At 53.0% G+C, this 14,356-nt stretch overlaps 2 protein-coding genes across 5 annotated transcripts in view; one reads left to right on the forward strand and one right to left on the reverse strand.

Moving 5' to 3' along the window:
• LOC309648852 (uncharacterized protein C19orf81) overlaps window positions 1-2,013 on the reverse strand; it is a 24,554-nt gene extending 22,541 nt beyond the window's left edge. For both annotated transcript variants that reach the window (XR_014256838.1, XR_014256839.1), the window contains exon 1: window positions 1,925-2,013. The gene's annotated coding sequence lies outside the window, so the exon portion shown is untranslated. The remainder of the gene's footprint in view (window positions 1-1,924) is intronic.
• Window positions 1-12,763, forward strand: part of SYT3 (synaptotagmin 3) — a 19,494-nt gene extending 6,731 nt beyond the window's left edge. For 2 of the 3 annotated variants that reach the window (XM_082437939.1, XM_082437940.1), the window contains exons 5-11: window positions 1,827-2,214; window positions 3,176-3,394; window positions 5,827-5,947; window positions 6,638-6,809; window positions 6,917-7,049; window positions 9,253-9,321; window positions 9,486-12,763. In XM_082437939.1, the coding sequence (XP_082294065.1) occupies window positions 1,827-2,214; window positions 3,176-3,394; window positions 5,827-5,947; window positions 6,638-6,809; window positions 6,917-7,049; window positions 9,253-9,318 (1,099 nt within the window). In that variant the 3' untranslated portion in view covers window positions 9,319-9,321; window positions 9,486-12,763. The remainder of the gene's footprint in view (window positions 1-1,826; window positions 2,215-3,175; window positions 3,395-5,826; window positions 5,948-6,637; window positions 6,810-6,916; window positions 7,050-9,252; window positions 9,322-9,485) is intronic. The other variant, XR_014256836.1, reaches the window with a different exon arrangement.
• The last annotated feature ends 1,593 nt before the right edge of the window (window positions 12,764-14,356 follow it).

Below are 14,356 nucleotides of genomic sequence, written 5' to 3' on the forward strand. Positions count from 1 at the left end.
GAGGTGAGCATGGCAGACAGACCCTGCCCTCATGTCACTCACAATCCAGGGGAAGTGGGTCCCCAAATCAGCTGTCCCTATCCAGCCAGGCCAGGGCTGCAGTAAAGCAGCCTAGGGGACGTGGGCAGGACCAGATCACACAGGGTCTTGAATGCTGGACTGAGGGCTTGGCACTTTGTCCTAGGGCACTGGGGAGCCACAGAGGGCTGTGAGCAGAGGAGGTCAGCTCTGGGTGTAGAAAGACCTCACTGGGGCCACACAGGGGACAGACTGGAGAGACAGATTGGATACCAAGAGTCCAGGCAGGAGAGAACAAGGCTGAACTGGGGATGGTGGAGGAGGAGATGAGGCAGAGAGAGTCAGGGGGCCGAGAGTCAGGGATGGAACTGGGGGCTGACAGCTGTGGGTAGAAGGGGGTGGGAGGAGGTAAGAACAGCACCCAGGGGTCTGGCCTGGTGATGGATTGGGTGAATGGTGGAGCCGTCAGAGGATCTAGGAAGAGCAGCGGGTTTGAGGGAGACCCTGAGCTTATCTGGGTCTTGTTGAATGGGAGGGGCCTGGGGGAGCGTCCGGGGAAAACTGCCTCCCGGAAGGATTGTCTTGGGCCCCAGAGGTTCATAGGTGATTCTTGTCCAGGGGGCTGGCCAAGGGCTCATGGAAAATATAGTTTGAGGTCTCTGGGGAGGTCTTCCAGAGGTTGATGGATACACCAGTCTGAGTTCCTCCTTCCCCCATTATACAGATGAAGAAACTGAGGCCCAGAGGGTGTTAATGACCTCCTCAAAGTCACTCTGGGAGCAGGGAATGGCCCACTGATCAGTAGCTGAAGGCATCTCTCCCGGCATCCCTTTCCATGGCTTGGTACCCTCCCACCTCCCCCAGCCTCATGCCTGCCTCTCAGCGCATCTGGGGCTGCCATGTCCGGTCATGACTGCCCATCACTAGGGGCCCGGGTGTGATGGTCCATGCAGGAGAGGATGGATGAGCAGGGACCACAGGGATGGGGAAATTCAGGAGATGGCAAGGAAGGGATTGGAGGGGAGAGAGGAGATGAGGATGGCCCCAGGTGTCTGACCTGCAAATCTAGGTGGATTCTGGGGAACTGGGAGAGGAAGTGGGCTTGGGAGGAGGCACTGAGCCCAGCAGGGAACACGAGGGGTATGTGGTGTCTGACGGGCAGCTGAGGCTGGGGGCTGAACCAGGCTGGAGCTCAGAAGACAGATTTAGCAGACATCAGGCTGCTGATGGTCGTGGAAACCTGGGGCATAGCTGAGCTTGTCCAGGGAAAGCGTGTGAGTGAGAAGGGGAGAAGATGGCAAAGATAGTTAAGGATGGAGCTTTGGGCTTCCAGAGTGTTCTACCAACACAGACAGCCAGAAAAGGAAGTTGAAAGAGAAAGAACAGCCCAGGGGGAGCGATGGTCAGGTGGGAGAGGATGAGGCTGGGACTAGGACGGGTTAGGGAGATTTGGAGAAGGGCAGGTGCAGGACCAGGGGGTCTGGGCTGTGTGAGGCCCCAGGGGTCCATAGAGAAGTTATTCTGGGTCACCCCTTGAGGTCAGAAGGAGGCTTCTAGAGGCTGGTGCAAGCCCAGGTCTGGGGTGCAGCTAGCTTAGAAAAGGGGATAGGTCACCCTCCTCACACAGATGGGGAAACTGCGGCTCAGAGAATTCAAGTGCCTTGCTCAAGGTCACAGTGGGCACAGGTGGGGATCTGTGGACACCTGGCTATGGGGTTTGGGGAGGAGGCAGGGAGCAGCCTCCCAGGTCTTCAGATGCAGCAAAGATCGGAGCCACTGACTGCACCTTGTCTTCCCCACCCCCGCAGGTACCCGGCCCTGCCTCGGCCCCTCACCCAGCAGACCCTGAGCCCCCAGCCGGATCCGGGCAGTGAGGAGCGGCCGCCCGCCCTACCCTTACCCTTACCAGGCGGTGAGGAAAAAGCCAAGCTCATCGGACAGATCAAGCCGGAGTTGTACCAGGGGACTGGACCCGGTGGCCGGCGGGGCGGCGGGGCCCCAGGTTCCGGAGAGGCCGGCGCGGGGGCGCCCTGCGGCCGCATCAGCTTCGCCCTGAGGTACCTCTACGGCTCCGACCAGCTGGTGGTGCGGATCCTGCAGGCCTTGGACCTCCCGGCCAAGGACTCCAATGGCTTCTCAGACCCCTACGTCAAGATCTACCTGCTCCCTGACCGCAAGAAAAAGTTTCAGACCAAGGTCCGGAGCGGTGGGCTGGACATCCGGGTCCCAGGGAGGAGGGGCTGGGGGCCGGGACTCCTGGGTCTGAGGGAGGAGGGGTTGGGGGCGGGGACTCCTGGGTCTGAGGGAGGAGGGGTTGGGGGCGGGGACTCCTGGGTCTGAGGGAGGAGGGGCTGGGGGCCGGGACTCCTGGGTCTGAGGGAGGAGGGGTTGGGGGCGGGGACTCCTGGGTCTGAGGAGGGAGGAGGGGTTGGGGGCGGGGACTCCTGGGTCTGAGGGAGGAGGGGTTGGGGGCCGGGACTCCTGGGTCTGAGGGAGGAGGGGTTGGGGGCGGGGACTCCTGGGTCTGAGGAGGGAGGAGGGGTTGGGGGCGGGGACTCCTGGGTCTGAGGAGGGAGGAGGGGTTGGGGGCGGGGACTCCTGGGTCTGAGGAGGGAGGAGGGGTTGGGGGCGGGGACTCCTGGGTCTGAGGGAGGAGGGGTTGGGGGCCGGGACTCCTGGGTCTGAGGGAGGAGGGGTTGGGGGCGGGGACTCCTGGGTCTGAGGGAGGAGGGGCTGGGGGCCGGGACTCCTGGGTCTGAGGGAGGAGGGGTTGGGGGCGGGGACTCCTGGGTCTGAGGGAGGAGGGGCTGGGGGCCGGGACTCCTGGGTCTGAGGGAGGAGGGGTTGGGGGCGGGGACTCCTGGGTCTGAGGAGGGAGGAGGGGTTGGGGGCGGGGACTCCTGGGTCTGAGGAGGGAGGAGGGGCTGGGGGCGGGGACTCCTGGGTCTGAGGAGGGAGGAGGGGCTGGGAGCCTAGACTCCTGGGTCTGAGGGGGGAGGGGCTGGGGGCAGGGACTCCTGGGTCTGTGGGGGGAGGGGCTGGGGGTCTGGATCCTGGGTCTGAGGAAGGAGGGGGCAGGGGTCCAGACTTCTGGGGCCTGGGCAGGAGGGGCTGGTGGGCATGGTGTCTGTCTCCCTTCCTCACCCACCCCCTCTAGGTACACAGGAAGACCCTGAACCCCGTGTTCAACGAGACATTTCAGTTCTCCGTGCCCCTGGCTGAGCTGGCCCAGCGCAAACTGCACTTCAGCGTCTATGACTTTGACCGCTTCTCCCGGCACGACCTCATCGGCCAGGTGGTTCTGGACAACCTCCTGGAGCTGGCTGAGCAGCCCCCCGACCGCCCGCTCTGGAGGGACATCGTGGAGGGTGGCTCGGTCAGTGGCTCCTGCATTCCCCACCCCGGGGGACCTGGGACCCCTCAGTTTACCATCTCCTTGCCCTCCACTTCATAACCTCGTAACTCCTTGATCCTGGAGTTTTCTTTTTAGCTTTATTTTGTTGTAAAATATTGCAAACGTACAAGCAAGAATAGAGACTGATATAATGGACCCCAATTCCCCATCCGCACTTTGTCAAATATTAATATCATAACTGGGCCCCAGATTTCCCAACTTCTGACACCACCACCTCACCCCCCCACCCCGTTGACATCTGATGGTGACCATTGAGAAAATTATAATAGACGCCCATGTACCCACCGGCCAGCTTTATCAAACTTCCATGCCATGACCCCATGACGTCTGCCCTCTGGCCCTAGATTCCTGACCCTCCAACTTCCCAAGCCCAAAGTTCTTGGCTTTTGTTTTCCCAACTTCCTTCCCCTCACAACCTCCCAATTTTCCAATTCCCAGACTTCCTGAACTCCCCCAACCCCTCTGATCTCTGGACATTTTGTTTCAAACCCCTGACTTGCAGATTCTCTAATATAATCTAATCCTCTGTCTCTTCATGGTCTCCACTAGAATCCTGATAGCCTGATGCCCTAAGCCTCGGACATACTGGGATCCCCAATATCCTGACATCTCCCCAATTCCCCCAACACCCGCCATGGGCCCCTTCCTCATTTCTTACAACCTCATTCTCCTGTACATCCAATCCTTCCCCAAACCCAGCTCCTAAGTCTTCGTTGGGTGTCCTGACCCCTTCCACGCCCCAAACTTCACACCCTCCCAACTCCTCAGCCCTCTCAGTTCCAATCTGTGGGTTTCCCAACATTCCAGCTCTCTGCCAATCTGGGGTAGCTGTGTGTGTCAGCGGTGGGTGAGCCCTGTCTTCATATCACGAGAGGGCTGGTTTTGCCCACCTGATGGCCCTACTCAAGGTCCTTCCCTTCTCCGAGCCTCAGTTTCCCCATATGTACAATGACACGGTTGAACCAGGTGCCCATGGCTCTTCCTAAAGTACCGTTCACTGGACTCTCCAGAGCCGGCTTGCTCAGTCCCCCAAGCCTGGCCTCTGAGAACCACGTGCCTAGTTGTAGGGTCCTGATCCCCAGGACCCACGTCTGTCCCACCAACCCCCGCTCCCTGTCATTCCCCAAGGCAGCCCCACCCGAAGGCACCCTCCTGCATCCATCTTTGTCTCCTTTGGTCACCTCTCGTTTTCTCTCCCCCTCCTGATCGCTCCAGGTATCGCTCATTCTTTCATTTATTCATGCATTCCTTCAACAACTGTTTTTTTTCAGGATCAAGACCGGGGGACCCCAGACAGTCCTCGGGAGCTGTGGGTCTAGGTTGTCACACAGTTTGCTGTCAGGGGTCAGCACTATGGGGACACACAGGGGGAGCATCTGCTCAGGGCTGCAGGGAAACTGGGAGCTTGTGGGAAGAAGTGACAGCTAAGCCGAGGTTTGTTGGCTGAGAGGAGATGGGGAGAAGAGTATTTTAAGCCAAGGGAACAGCCTGGGCAAAGCCTCAGGGGACTGAGTGGGGAGTCTAGGGACCTGGGCTCCTATCAGTGTGGGTGGGAGGTGAGGGGCCGAGATGAGGCTGAAGGATGGGGCAGGCGGGTCATAGGTCCCCTAGCTCTGGCCACTGTTCCAGGTCCATCTGTGTGTGTCACAGCGGAGGGTCTGCCTTCCTTGCAACCTCTGTCTGGTTCTTAGCTGTCTCCTGCCTTAAGACTGACCTCTCTGTGTCTTTTCTCTGCCCCACTCTCTCTGGATCTCTGTCCCTTTCTCGATGTAGGTCTCTGCCTCTGTTTCTCTCTCTCTCTGGGTCTTTTCCCCTCCCCTCTCATTCTGGGTCTCTGTCACGCTCTCTGGGTCTCCATACCCCCCCCCAAGTCTCTGTCCCCCTCTCTGGATCTCTAGTCCTGCCCCTTGGGGACTCTGTCCCCTCCCAGGCCTCAGTGCTCCCTCTGAGTCTATGCCCCTCTTCCTCCTACCCACCCCCTCTGTGCTCCCCTCTCTGGGGCTCTACCACCCCTCTCTCCTCTGGGTCTTTCTGACTTTAGAACTCTGTGGGTCTGTCTTTCTGACTGTATCTCTCAGAGTTTGCATCTCTATCTCAGTCTATTTCTCACCGTGTTCTTCTCTCTCTCTCTCCCTCTTTCTGTCCTTCTCCTGCTCTCTCCCCCCACCCATGCCTCTTCCAGTCTTCCCTGCAGAACAAATAGGATTTGACGGTGGCAGGCAGCTGTGGCCGAGGAGTTACCAGGTTTGGCCCGAAGTCAGATTGTTAAGTAGATCGGAAACCTGAGCCCTGGAGATGTGGGAGGAGAGCTGGAGTCTGGGGATGGGAGAGAAAGTCAGGGAGAGACGGGAGGCTGAGGCAGGGCATCGCTGACCCTCTTTCCCCAACTGCAGGAAAAGGCGGATCTTGGGGAGCTCAATTTCTCACTGTGCTACCTCCCCACGGCCGGGCGCCTCACCGTGACCATCATCAAAGCCTCTAACCTCAAAGCAATGGACCTCACCGGCTTCTCAGGTGGGTTCCGGGAAGGCGCTGGCATCTGAAGGGGGGGGCGCTGGGACTCCTGGGTCTGAGGGAGGAGGGGCTGGGGACCTGGACTCCTGGGTCTGAGGGAGGAGGGGCCGGGCGCCTGGATCCTGGGTCTGAGGGAGGAGGGGGCTGGGGGTCTGGATCCTGGGTCTGAGGGGGGAGAGGCTGGGGGCCTGGACCCCTGGGTCTGAGGGGGGAGGGGCCGGGGGTCTGGGTCCTGGGTCTGAGGGGGGAGGGGCCGGGGGCCTGGATCCTGGGTCTGAGGGAGGAGGGGCCGGGGACCTGGATCCTGGGTCTGAGGGAGGAGGGGCTGGGGGCCTGGATCCTGGGTCTGAGGGAGGAGGGGCTGGGGGTCCGGATCCTGGGTCTGAGGGAGGAGGGGCCGGGGACCTGGATCCTGGGTCTGAGGGGGGAGGGGCCGGGGACCTGGATCCTGGGTCTGAGGGAGGAGGGGCTGGGGCCTGGATCCTGGGTCTGAGGGAGGAGGGGTTGGGGGCCTGGATCCTGAATCTGAGGGGGGAGAGGCTGGGGGCCTGGATCCTGGGTCTGAGGGAGGAGGGGCTGGGGGGAAAAAGGCTGCGGATCCAGACCCTTGGGTCTGGGAGAAGAGGGGTCTGGGGTCCGCAGTCGGGTCTGAGGAAGTCGAGGTTCAGTGCTCTCCACAACCGCCCCCAGACCCCTACGTGAAGGCCTCTCTGATCAGCGAGGGGCGGCGTCTGAAGAAGCGGAAAACCTCGATCAAGAAGAACACGCTGAACCCCACGTACAACGAGGCGCTGGTGTTCGACGTGGCCCCCGAGAGCGTGGAGAACGTGGGGCTCAGCATCGCGGTGGTGGATTATGATTGGTGAGGGCGCGGGGGAGGGGCGAGGGGCGGGGCGAGAGCAGGGGGCGGGGCCGGGCCCGCCTCCCTCCCTCTCAGGTGCTCACCGACCCCCCACCCCTGACCCCCAGCATCGGACACAACGAGGTGATCGGCGTGTGCCGCGTGGGTCCCGACGCCGCCGACCCCCATGGCCGCGAGCACTGGGCCGAGATGCTGGCCAACCCGCGCAAGCCCGTGGAGCGCTGGCACCAGCTGGTGGAGGTGCGTGGGCGCCACCCGAGGCCCCTCCCCCCGCCGGTCGCCCCCTCACTCACGCAGCGCGTCACGCCTCTGTGGGCTGCGGAGTCAGCCTAGGTTCCAATCCCCGCTCTACCATCTCCAGCTGTGTGATTTAGAGCAAGTTACTTGAACTCTCTGTGCCTCAATTTCCTGTGTTGGGAAATGGGACCATTAATAGCACCTATTGTTAGGATAGATGCGAAGATTCAGTGAGTTAATGCAGGACTAAGTGTCTGCCTCTTAGTAAGGGCTCAGTAAATAGCTACTGTTATAATTATTACCCATGGTGCTAAGTCCCAAACGAAAGGAAAACACTAGGTGATAAAATAGAGCGGGGGTTTTCTTTATTTGTTATTTAAAGCAGGCTGTGAAAATTGGTGGATTGTGGTTTACTGGGTAGGGATCAACAATTTTTCTTTTGAAATGAATAAGAAAATAAAGTTGAAATAGAACAGAACAGACATTTTCACAGGGCAGCAAACCAAGAATCATAGTATTAATTTATTTTTCTCTCTGTCAGATTCCAAACGTTTTGGAATCTGGGAGGTAGAGGGAATCTGGATGGGGGATGGAGGATGCCCTTTAGATTAGGGGGTCATGGAGGGCTTCTTGGAGGAGGTGACATTTGAGCAGAGGCCTGGAGGTTGAAAAGGAATGGGCTCAGGTGAAGAAGATTGTAGGGAGAGGGCAAGGCTGCCCGTTCCTCGGAATCATCGAGGAGGCTGGTGTCAGCGGTGAGCCTGGAGCAGACGAAGAAGGGGTGCGAGCAGATCCCAAGAGGCCTTGTGGGTCATGCAAGAACCAGCCTGACAATTTTTAAATTAAAAATTTAAGATCACTTAAGATCATTACTTGGTCAAGAGAAATTTTCAAACGTGGTTCTCTCATTTGAAACCAAGAAAAGCAAAGAAGTAGATTTTGAAACTATTGATGAATTTGCTGTCACTAAAGCCAAGAAAGTAAAATTATACTAAATTCTTTGTAGGGTATAAATTAAACATTTAAACTTAAGACAATGTGAATTTCAGCACACTTACTCTTCTTTTTTTTTCAACATTTTCTCAATTATTTTAATATGCCAGGAAAAAAAATTTTTTAATACAGAAAAATCAGGTGCCTATTTCTCCTTTCGTCTCCAGTTCTTGAGCCCAGGAACTGACCCTTATTTACAATTTAAATAAATTTTAATTTTAAATAAATAAAATAAATTTTAAATAAAACAAGTTTCATTTAAAATTTATTTAAAATGGCACAGGACTGGCTTTTATTTAAAATTTATATTTTGTTCATCATGGATTTTTTTTGCATTAATTTTGATTTTTTTAAAAATTGCATTACAATAGCATTTATCTTGATTGCTGAGTTTGGATGCACCTTAAATTTTACACTAGGAGTCAGTTCCTCACTTGGAATTGACTAGTCTGGCCCTGCTTTGGACTTTTTTCCTGGGTTGAGGGGGCGGGGGGATTTAAAGGGCTGAGCACAGAACTCAGATGTGAGTTTTGAAAAGACTGTGATTCTACTTAAACAGATGGCAGCTTCTCCGTCCTTCCGTCACCCACTCTTCTAATTCACTCACTCATTTATTCACAAACTTCTCTGGAAGCTCCTGTGTGCCCTGCTCGTGCTCCTCAGCAGAGAGGAGCTGAACCCCGGCAGAGTCTGGCCATGACCTTGACTTTCAGCCAGTAGTGTTATGTGGCCCCACAGCATCTTTCTACTCCCAGAGCTGACCCTGCCCCTTCTCTGCTCAGCCCTCCCATGGCTCCACGGCAACCCCAGGACTAGGTCTCAGCTCCTCCGAGGCCCTGCAGGGTCTTCCCCATCACCCCAGTATCCTCATCTCTCCTCACATTTCCCCTGACTGCATCTTTGTGTCTCAGTTTCTGCATCTGTAGAATGGGACTGTTGTACCGCTTGTCCCATCACTTCAGAGCCAGGCAAAAAAGAGAACTGTAAGTGATGAAAACAGGGAATTCCCTGGCAGTCCAATGGTTAGGACTTGTGCTTTCACTACCGAGGGCGAGGGTTCAAGCCATGATTGGGGAAGTAAGATCCCACAAGCTGCGCATCGCAACCAAAAAAAAAAAAGATGAAAACAGGTTTGATGTCTTATTAGATTGATTATTAGCAACTGTTTTGTCTCTGTCCCCCACTCCTAAGCCTTCTGGATTTCCCCTTTCAGGAAAAGACTTTGACCAGCTTCACAAAAGGCAGCAAAGGATTGTCAGAGAAAGAGAACTCAGAGTGAGGGGTAAGGAACCCAGACCGGGGGTGGGAGGGGCTGGACTCCTGGGTCTGAGGATGGAGAGACATAGGACCGGGAATCCTGGGTCCCTGGGGTGGTGATGGAACTACAGCAGGTCATGGGCCAGCTCTCTGCCATCACTGATGTTTCCTCCCTGCCCGGTCCTGCAGGTCTGGCCTAAGCTCAGGATCGGACCAGGCCCCCTCAGGACCCCATCCCTTCCTGCCCGGACTGTGAATTCATCTCCTCGAAGCCATAACGTCCGAGCCATGTGGTGCGGGGCAGCCCTGGGCCTGCCCATCCTTCTACCCCTAGAGGCGTGGGGATGGAAGGCAGGCGGGCCCAGCTCCCTGTTTCAGGGTGGGGGGCATTCAGTCTCCACTGTGTCTGTCCTCCCTTCCCCGGGGCTCCCCATCCAGGCGAGGGGCCGTGCATGTCTGGGGGACCCCTACCCCTCCCCAAACCTCTGTCGGTCTGTCTCTTTGCTGTTTGTACAAGACTTGGTGTCCTAACCCTTGTTCTCACCGTGAATGTCAACAGACCAATCCTCCGTGTTCCCCTAGACACACGCACACCTGTGTCTACCCTATCTGTTCACCACATCCCCCGTCTGACCAATCCCCCCACTGCTGCTGCTATCAGTGCCAGAATAAACACATACCGTGGGTCTCACTCCATCTAGGGCTCCTGTCCTTTCTGGGACCGGGAAGCTGGGTTGGAACATCCTGGCTCTGCATTCAGACAAATGTTTCATTCACTGCCTGGGTGACCTTTGGCAACTTAATTGATTTATCTGAGCCTTTCTAAATTTCACATTGGCCAGGACCACTGTGATTATAGGACACAAAATGCAACCCAAGGGCTTCCCTGGTGGCGCAGTGGTTAAGAATCCGCCTGCCAACGCAGGGGACACGGGTTAGAGCCCTGATCTGGGAAGATCCCACATGCTGCAGAGCAACTAAGCTGGTGCGCCACAACTACTGAGCCCGTGCGCCTAGAGCCTGTACTCTGCAACAAGAGAAGCCACTGCAATGAGAAGCCCGCGCACCGCAACACAGAGTAGCCCCCACTTGCCGCAACTAGAGAAAGCCCACGCACAGCAACGAAGACCCAATGCAGCCAAAAATTAATTAATTAATTAATATTTTAAAAGGCAACCCAAACTACTGTAAGCCACAAGCAGAATGGAAAGACATCCAGGCAAGTCTGAGAGTACAGAAGGACTTCAGGCATGGTTGGATCCAGGTGTGCGAGTGATTCTGCTTTGTCCTTTATTGACTTCATTCTCAGGCAGGTCTTTGTGGTGGTAATAAATGGCCATTTGGAACTGCAGGCTTATAAAGCTGCGTCTGCCATCATGCCTTCAGCTGCAGAAAACAGAAAGAGCTGAAATGGTAGAGATTTCTTTTGCTCATCTAACAAACATTTTAAAGATACAAAGTCACAGGGTTAGTTCAGCTGCTCAGTGTCAGGCATGCGTTGGCGTCTGCGAGAATTGTTTTGCTTTCCCCTCATGGGTACAGACTGTCTGCAACGGTACCACATGTTGTGTTCTCAGACGGTGACATCTAAAGCAGAAAATGTGGACAGGGGCCTCCCCTTATGTGTTCGCTTTTTTTCCTCCCCAGAAGAGTTCTCCTTCTCATTTGCCAGAGTGGGTTCTATGGCCAGCCTGGGTTGCAAAGCAGTCTGGAAAGTGAGCATGTGTCATTTCTAGTCTATATCGTGGGATGTAGCCCTTGCCAGCAAGGAAGCCCAGAAAGGGGAATGATTGTTGGGTAGGAAATTAACAGGACCTGCTGCAGTTGCAAAACACTTGGAAACAAAATTAGGATAGTCTCTCTCTCTCTCTCTCTTTCTCTCTCCCTGCTTCCATATCATTCAGGAAAAGGATTCTGATTGGTCCTGCTTGGCCTTGGATCATCACCTCAAGCTAAGCATGTGTCCAGTTGGCAAGCTTGCTCTTGAGCCTTCCCCCTGCCATGGCTGAGTCTTCCTCCGCTGCCCATCTCACCTGGATTGGCTCAGACCCCCTCAGGAACTCATCCCTTCTTGCCTAGCTGTGAATTCATCTCCTGAAGTCATAACGGTTTGTTAGTAGAGAACATGGCGGGTCCCTTGATTGACAGCCCCAACAAAATCACATGGCAGCGCGTGCCGCAACTACTGAGCCCACACACGCTGGAGCCCGCACGCCACAACTAGAGAGAAGTCCGCGTGCCGCAAGGAAGACCCTGTGCACCACAGCGAAAGATCCCTCATGCCGCAACTAAGACCCAACGCAGCCAAATAAATAAATAATTTTTAAAAAAGAATCACATGGCAGTAGTCAGGGGACCGTCCTTCAAAGTAGTGAATGTCCACTACATGACTAGTTGACATTAGTTCACACCCACTTGCCCATACACACCATTTCAAAAAATTCTACCATGAAAAAATAGTACAGCCACTGTATTCATTTGCTAGGGCTGCCATAACAAATTATCGCAAAGTGGCTGGCTTAAAACGACAGAAATGTATTCTCTAATAGTTCTAGAGACCAGAAGTCTGAAGTCAAGGTGTCAGCAGGGTTGGTTCCTGCTGAGGCTCTAGGAGAGAATTCGTACCATGCCTCTCACCTAGCTCCTGGTAGCTGCCTGAAATCCTTGGCGTTCCTTGGCTGGTAGATGCGTCACTCCAATCTCTGCTTCTGTCTTCACATCGCCTTGTCCCCTGTGTCTCTGTATCTCAAATCTCCCTCTCCCTTTCCCTCTATTTTAAAGCACATAGAACACTGATTTTTTTTTTTTGCACTCTAATAGGAGTACATGTACTCTCTTTTCTTGAGGAATGAGCACTTTTCAAAACTCTAATAAATGTCAAGGTTAGAAAGGTACAATACTATTTGTAAAGTTCAGCTTAAAGGCAAACAAGGCAGCCTATTAGCATCCACAAGAATTGCAAGTTGATTTTAACCTAATAAATATCTTGAAAATACCCTTAGGAAGACAGTCTATCATGCCAAACTTATCCTTTAAATTAATGTCATACTCTACTGGGCATGCTGCTCGTTTATTCTTTTTGCCAACTTTGATGATGCCACTACGTTCAGCAAGTTTATCTGGTACACAAGTGAGCTTTGTTTTTTGTTGTCATTTTTGTTGTTTGTTTTTTCTGGCCACACCACGCGGCTTGCAAGATCTTAGTTCTCCCACCAGGGATCGAACCTGTGCCCCCTGCAGTGGAAACGCGGAGTCCTAACCACTGGACCGCCAGGGAAGTCCCTACAAGTGAGCTTTGAATTTGAGCCTAGACTCAATTTCTTCTCCCCATGTATTAGCTCTGGGCAAAGACTTTGGGCAAAGTATATAACCTCTCTATGCCTCAATTTCTTTAACTGTAGGGTAGATAAATGATAATACCTACTTCACAAGAATGTTATGCAGATTAAATGAAATAATACACGTGAGACACTTAGCGTGGTATTTGGTATATAGTAACTGACTCAAATGTTAGCTAATAATATGGATAATAATGGTGACTATACTAATAATTATTATATATTATTAGAATACATTTGTGCATTAGGAATCTTCATAATCACTTTAATATTGACTGACCTAAAATATAAGTATCAGCTGTTCCAGAAGAGAGAAAGATGTTTCAGGGTAAGGAAATGTAAGCAGGACAATTTTTTAAATCACTAATTTGCTTTGAATAGGCATAAGTTGGTTACAATCAACCCTACATGGGGTTTGTGGGGGGTTTTTTTTGTTGTTGTTTTTCTGCCTTTCTCTTATAAAGATACCTGTCATTGGATTTAGGGACCGCTCTAAATCCAGGATGATCTCATCTGGAAATCCTTAACTCAATTACATCTGCAAAGACCCCTTTTCCAAATAAGATCCCATTTGCAGGTTCTGGGGAGTTACGACAATGACATATCTTTTGAGAGTCACCATTAAACCTCTTGCAATCACCTCGAAAAACAGTTTATCAGTTTTTCATAAAGTTAAACATAAACTTACCATGTGACTCAGCAATCCCACTCCGAAGTAATGTTTACCCATGAGAAGTAAAAGCATATGTCCACACAAATAGTCACAGCAACCTTATTCACAATAACCCCAATCTGGAAAACTGAAAACAATGGAAATGTTCATCAACAGGAATGGGTAAACAAATTGTATGTCCATAGGATGGAATACTACTCAGCAATCAAAAGAACTACCGACTGATATGTGTGACATCACAGATACATCTCAGAAACAGTGTGTCTTGTGAAAGAAGCCAGACAGAAAAGAGTACAAACTGTATGATTCCATTTCTATGAAATTGTAAGAAGGGAATACTAATCTCTAGGACAGAAGTCAGATTAGGGTTGCCTGGAGCCAAGGAGTGGGGATGGGGGATTGATTATACACAGGTAAGGAGGAACCTTTTGGGATGATGGAACTGTTCTATATCTTGATTGTGGAGGTGGCCGTACACTGTATATACTTGTCAAAACTCATAGAAGAGTAAACTTAAAATTGGTGCATTCTTTTAAATTATGGCAAAATACACATAACAGGGGCTTCCCTGGTGGCACAGTGGTTAAGAATCCGCCTGCCAACGCAGGGGACACGGGTTCGAGCCCTGGTCCGGGAAGATCCCACATGCCGCGGAGCAACTAAGCCCGTGCGCCACAACTACTGAGCCTGCGCTCTAGAGCCCCCGAGCCACAACTACTGAAGCCTGCATGCCTAGAGCCCGTGCTCCACAACAAGAGAAGCCACCGCAGTGAGAAGCCCACACCCCGGAGCAAAGGGCAGCTCCCGCTCGAAGGAACTAGAGAAAGCCTGTGGGCAGCAACGAAGACCCAACACAGCCAAAAAAAATAAAAAATAAAAAAAAATACACATAACATAAAATTTACTATCTTAATCCTTTTGAAGGTTCAGTGCAGTAGTGTTAAGTACATTCACATTGTTGTGCAACCAATCTCCAGAACTCTTTTCATCTTGCAGAAACGGAAACTTTCAGTAAAAGTTTTACTTTTACTGATCACTCAGTAAACAGC

Source organism: Balaenoptera physalus, assembly GCF_965194825.1.
Source record: "Balaenoptera physalus genome assembly, chromosome: 19".
In the NCBI taxonomy this organism is placed as follows: Eukaryota; Metazoa; Chordata; class Mammalia; order Artiodactyla; family Balaenopteridae; genus Balaenoptera; species Balaenoptera physalus.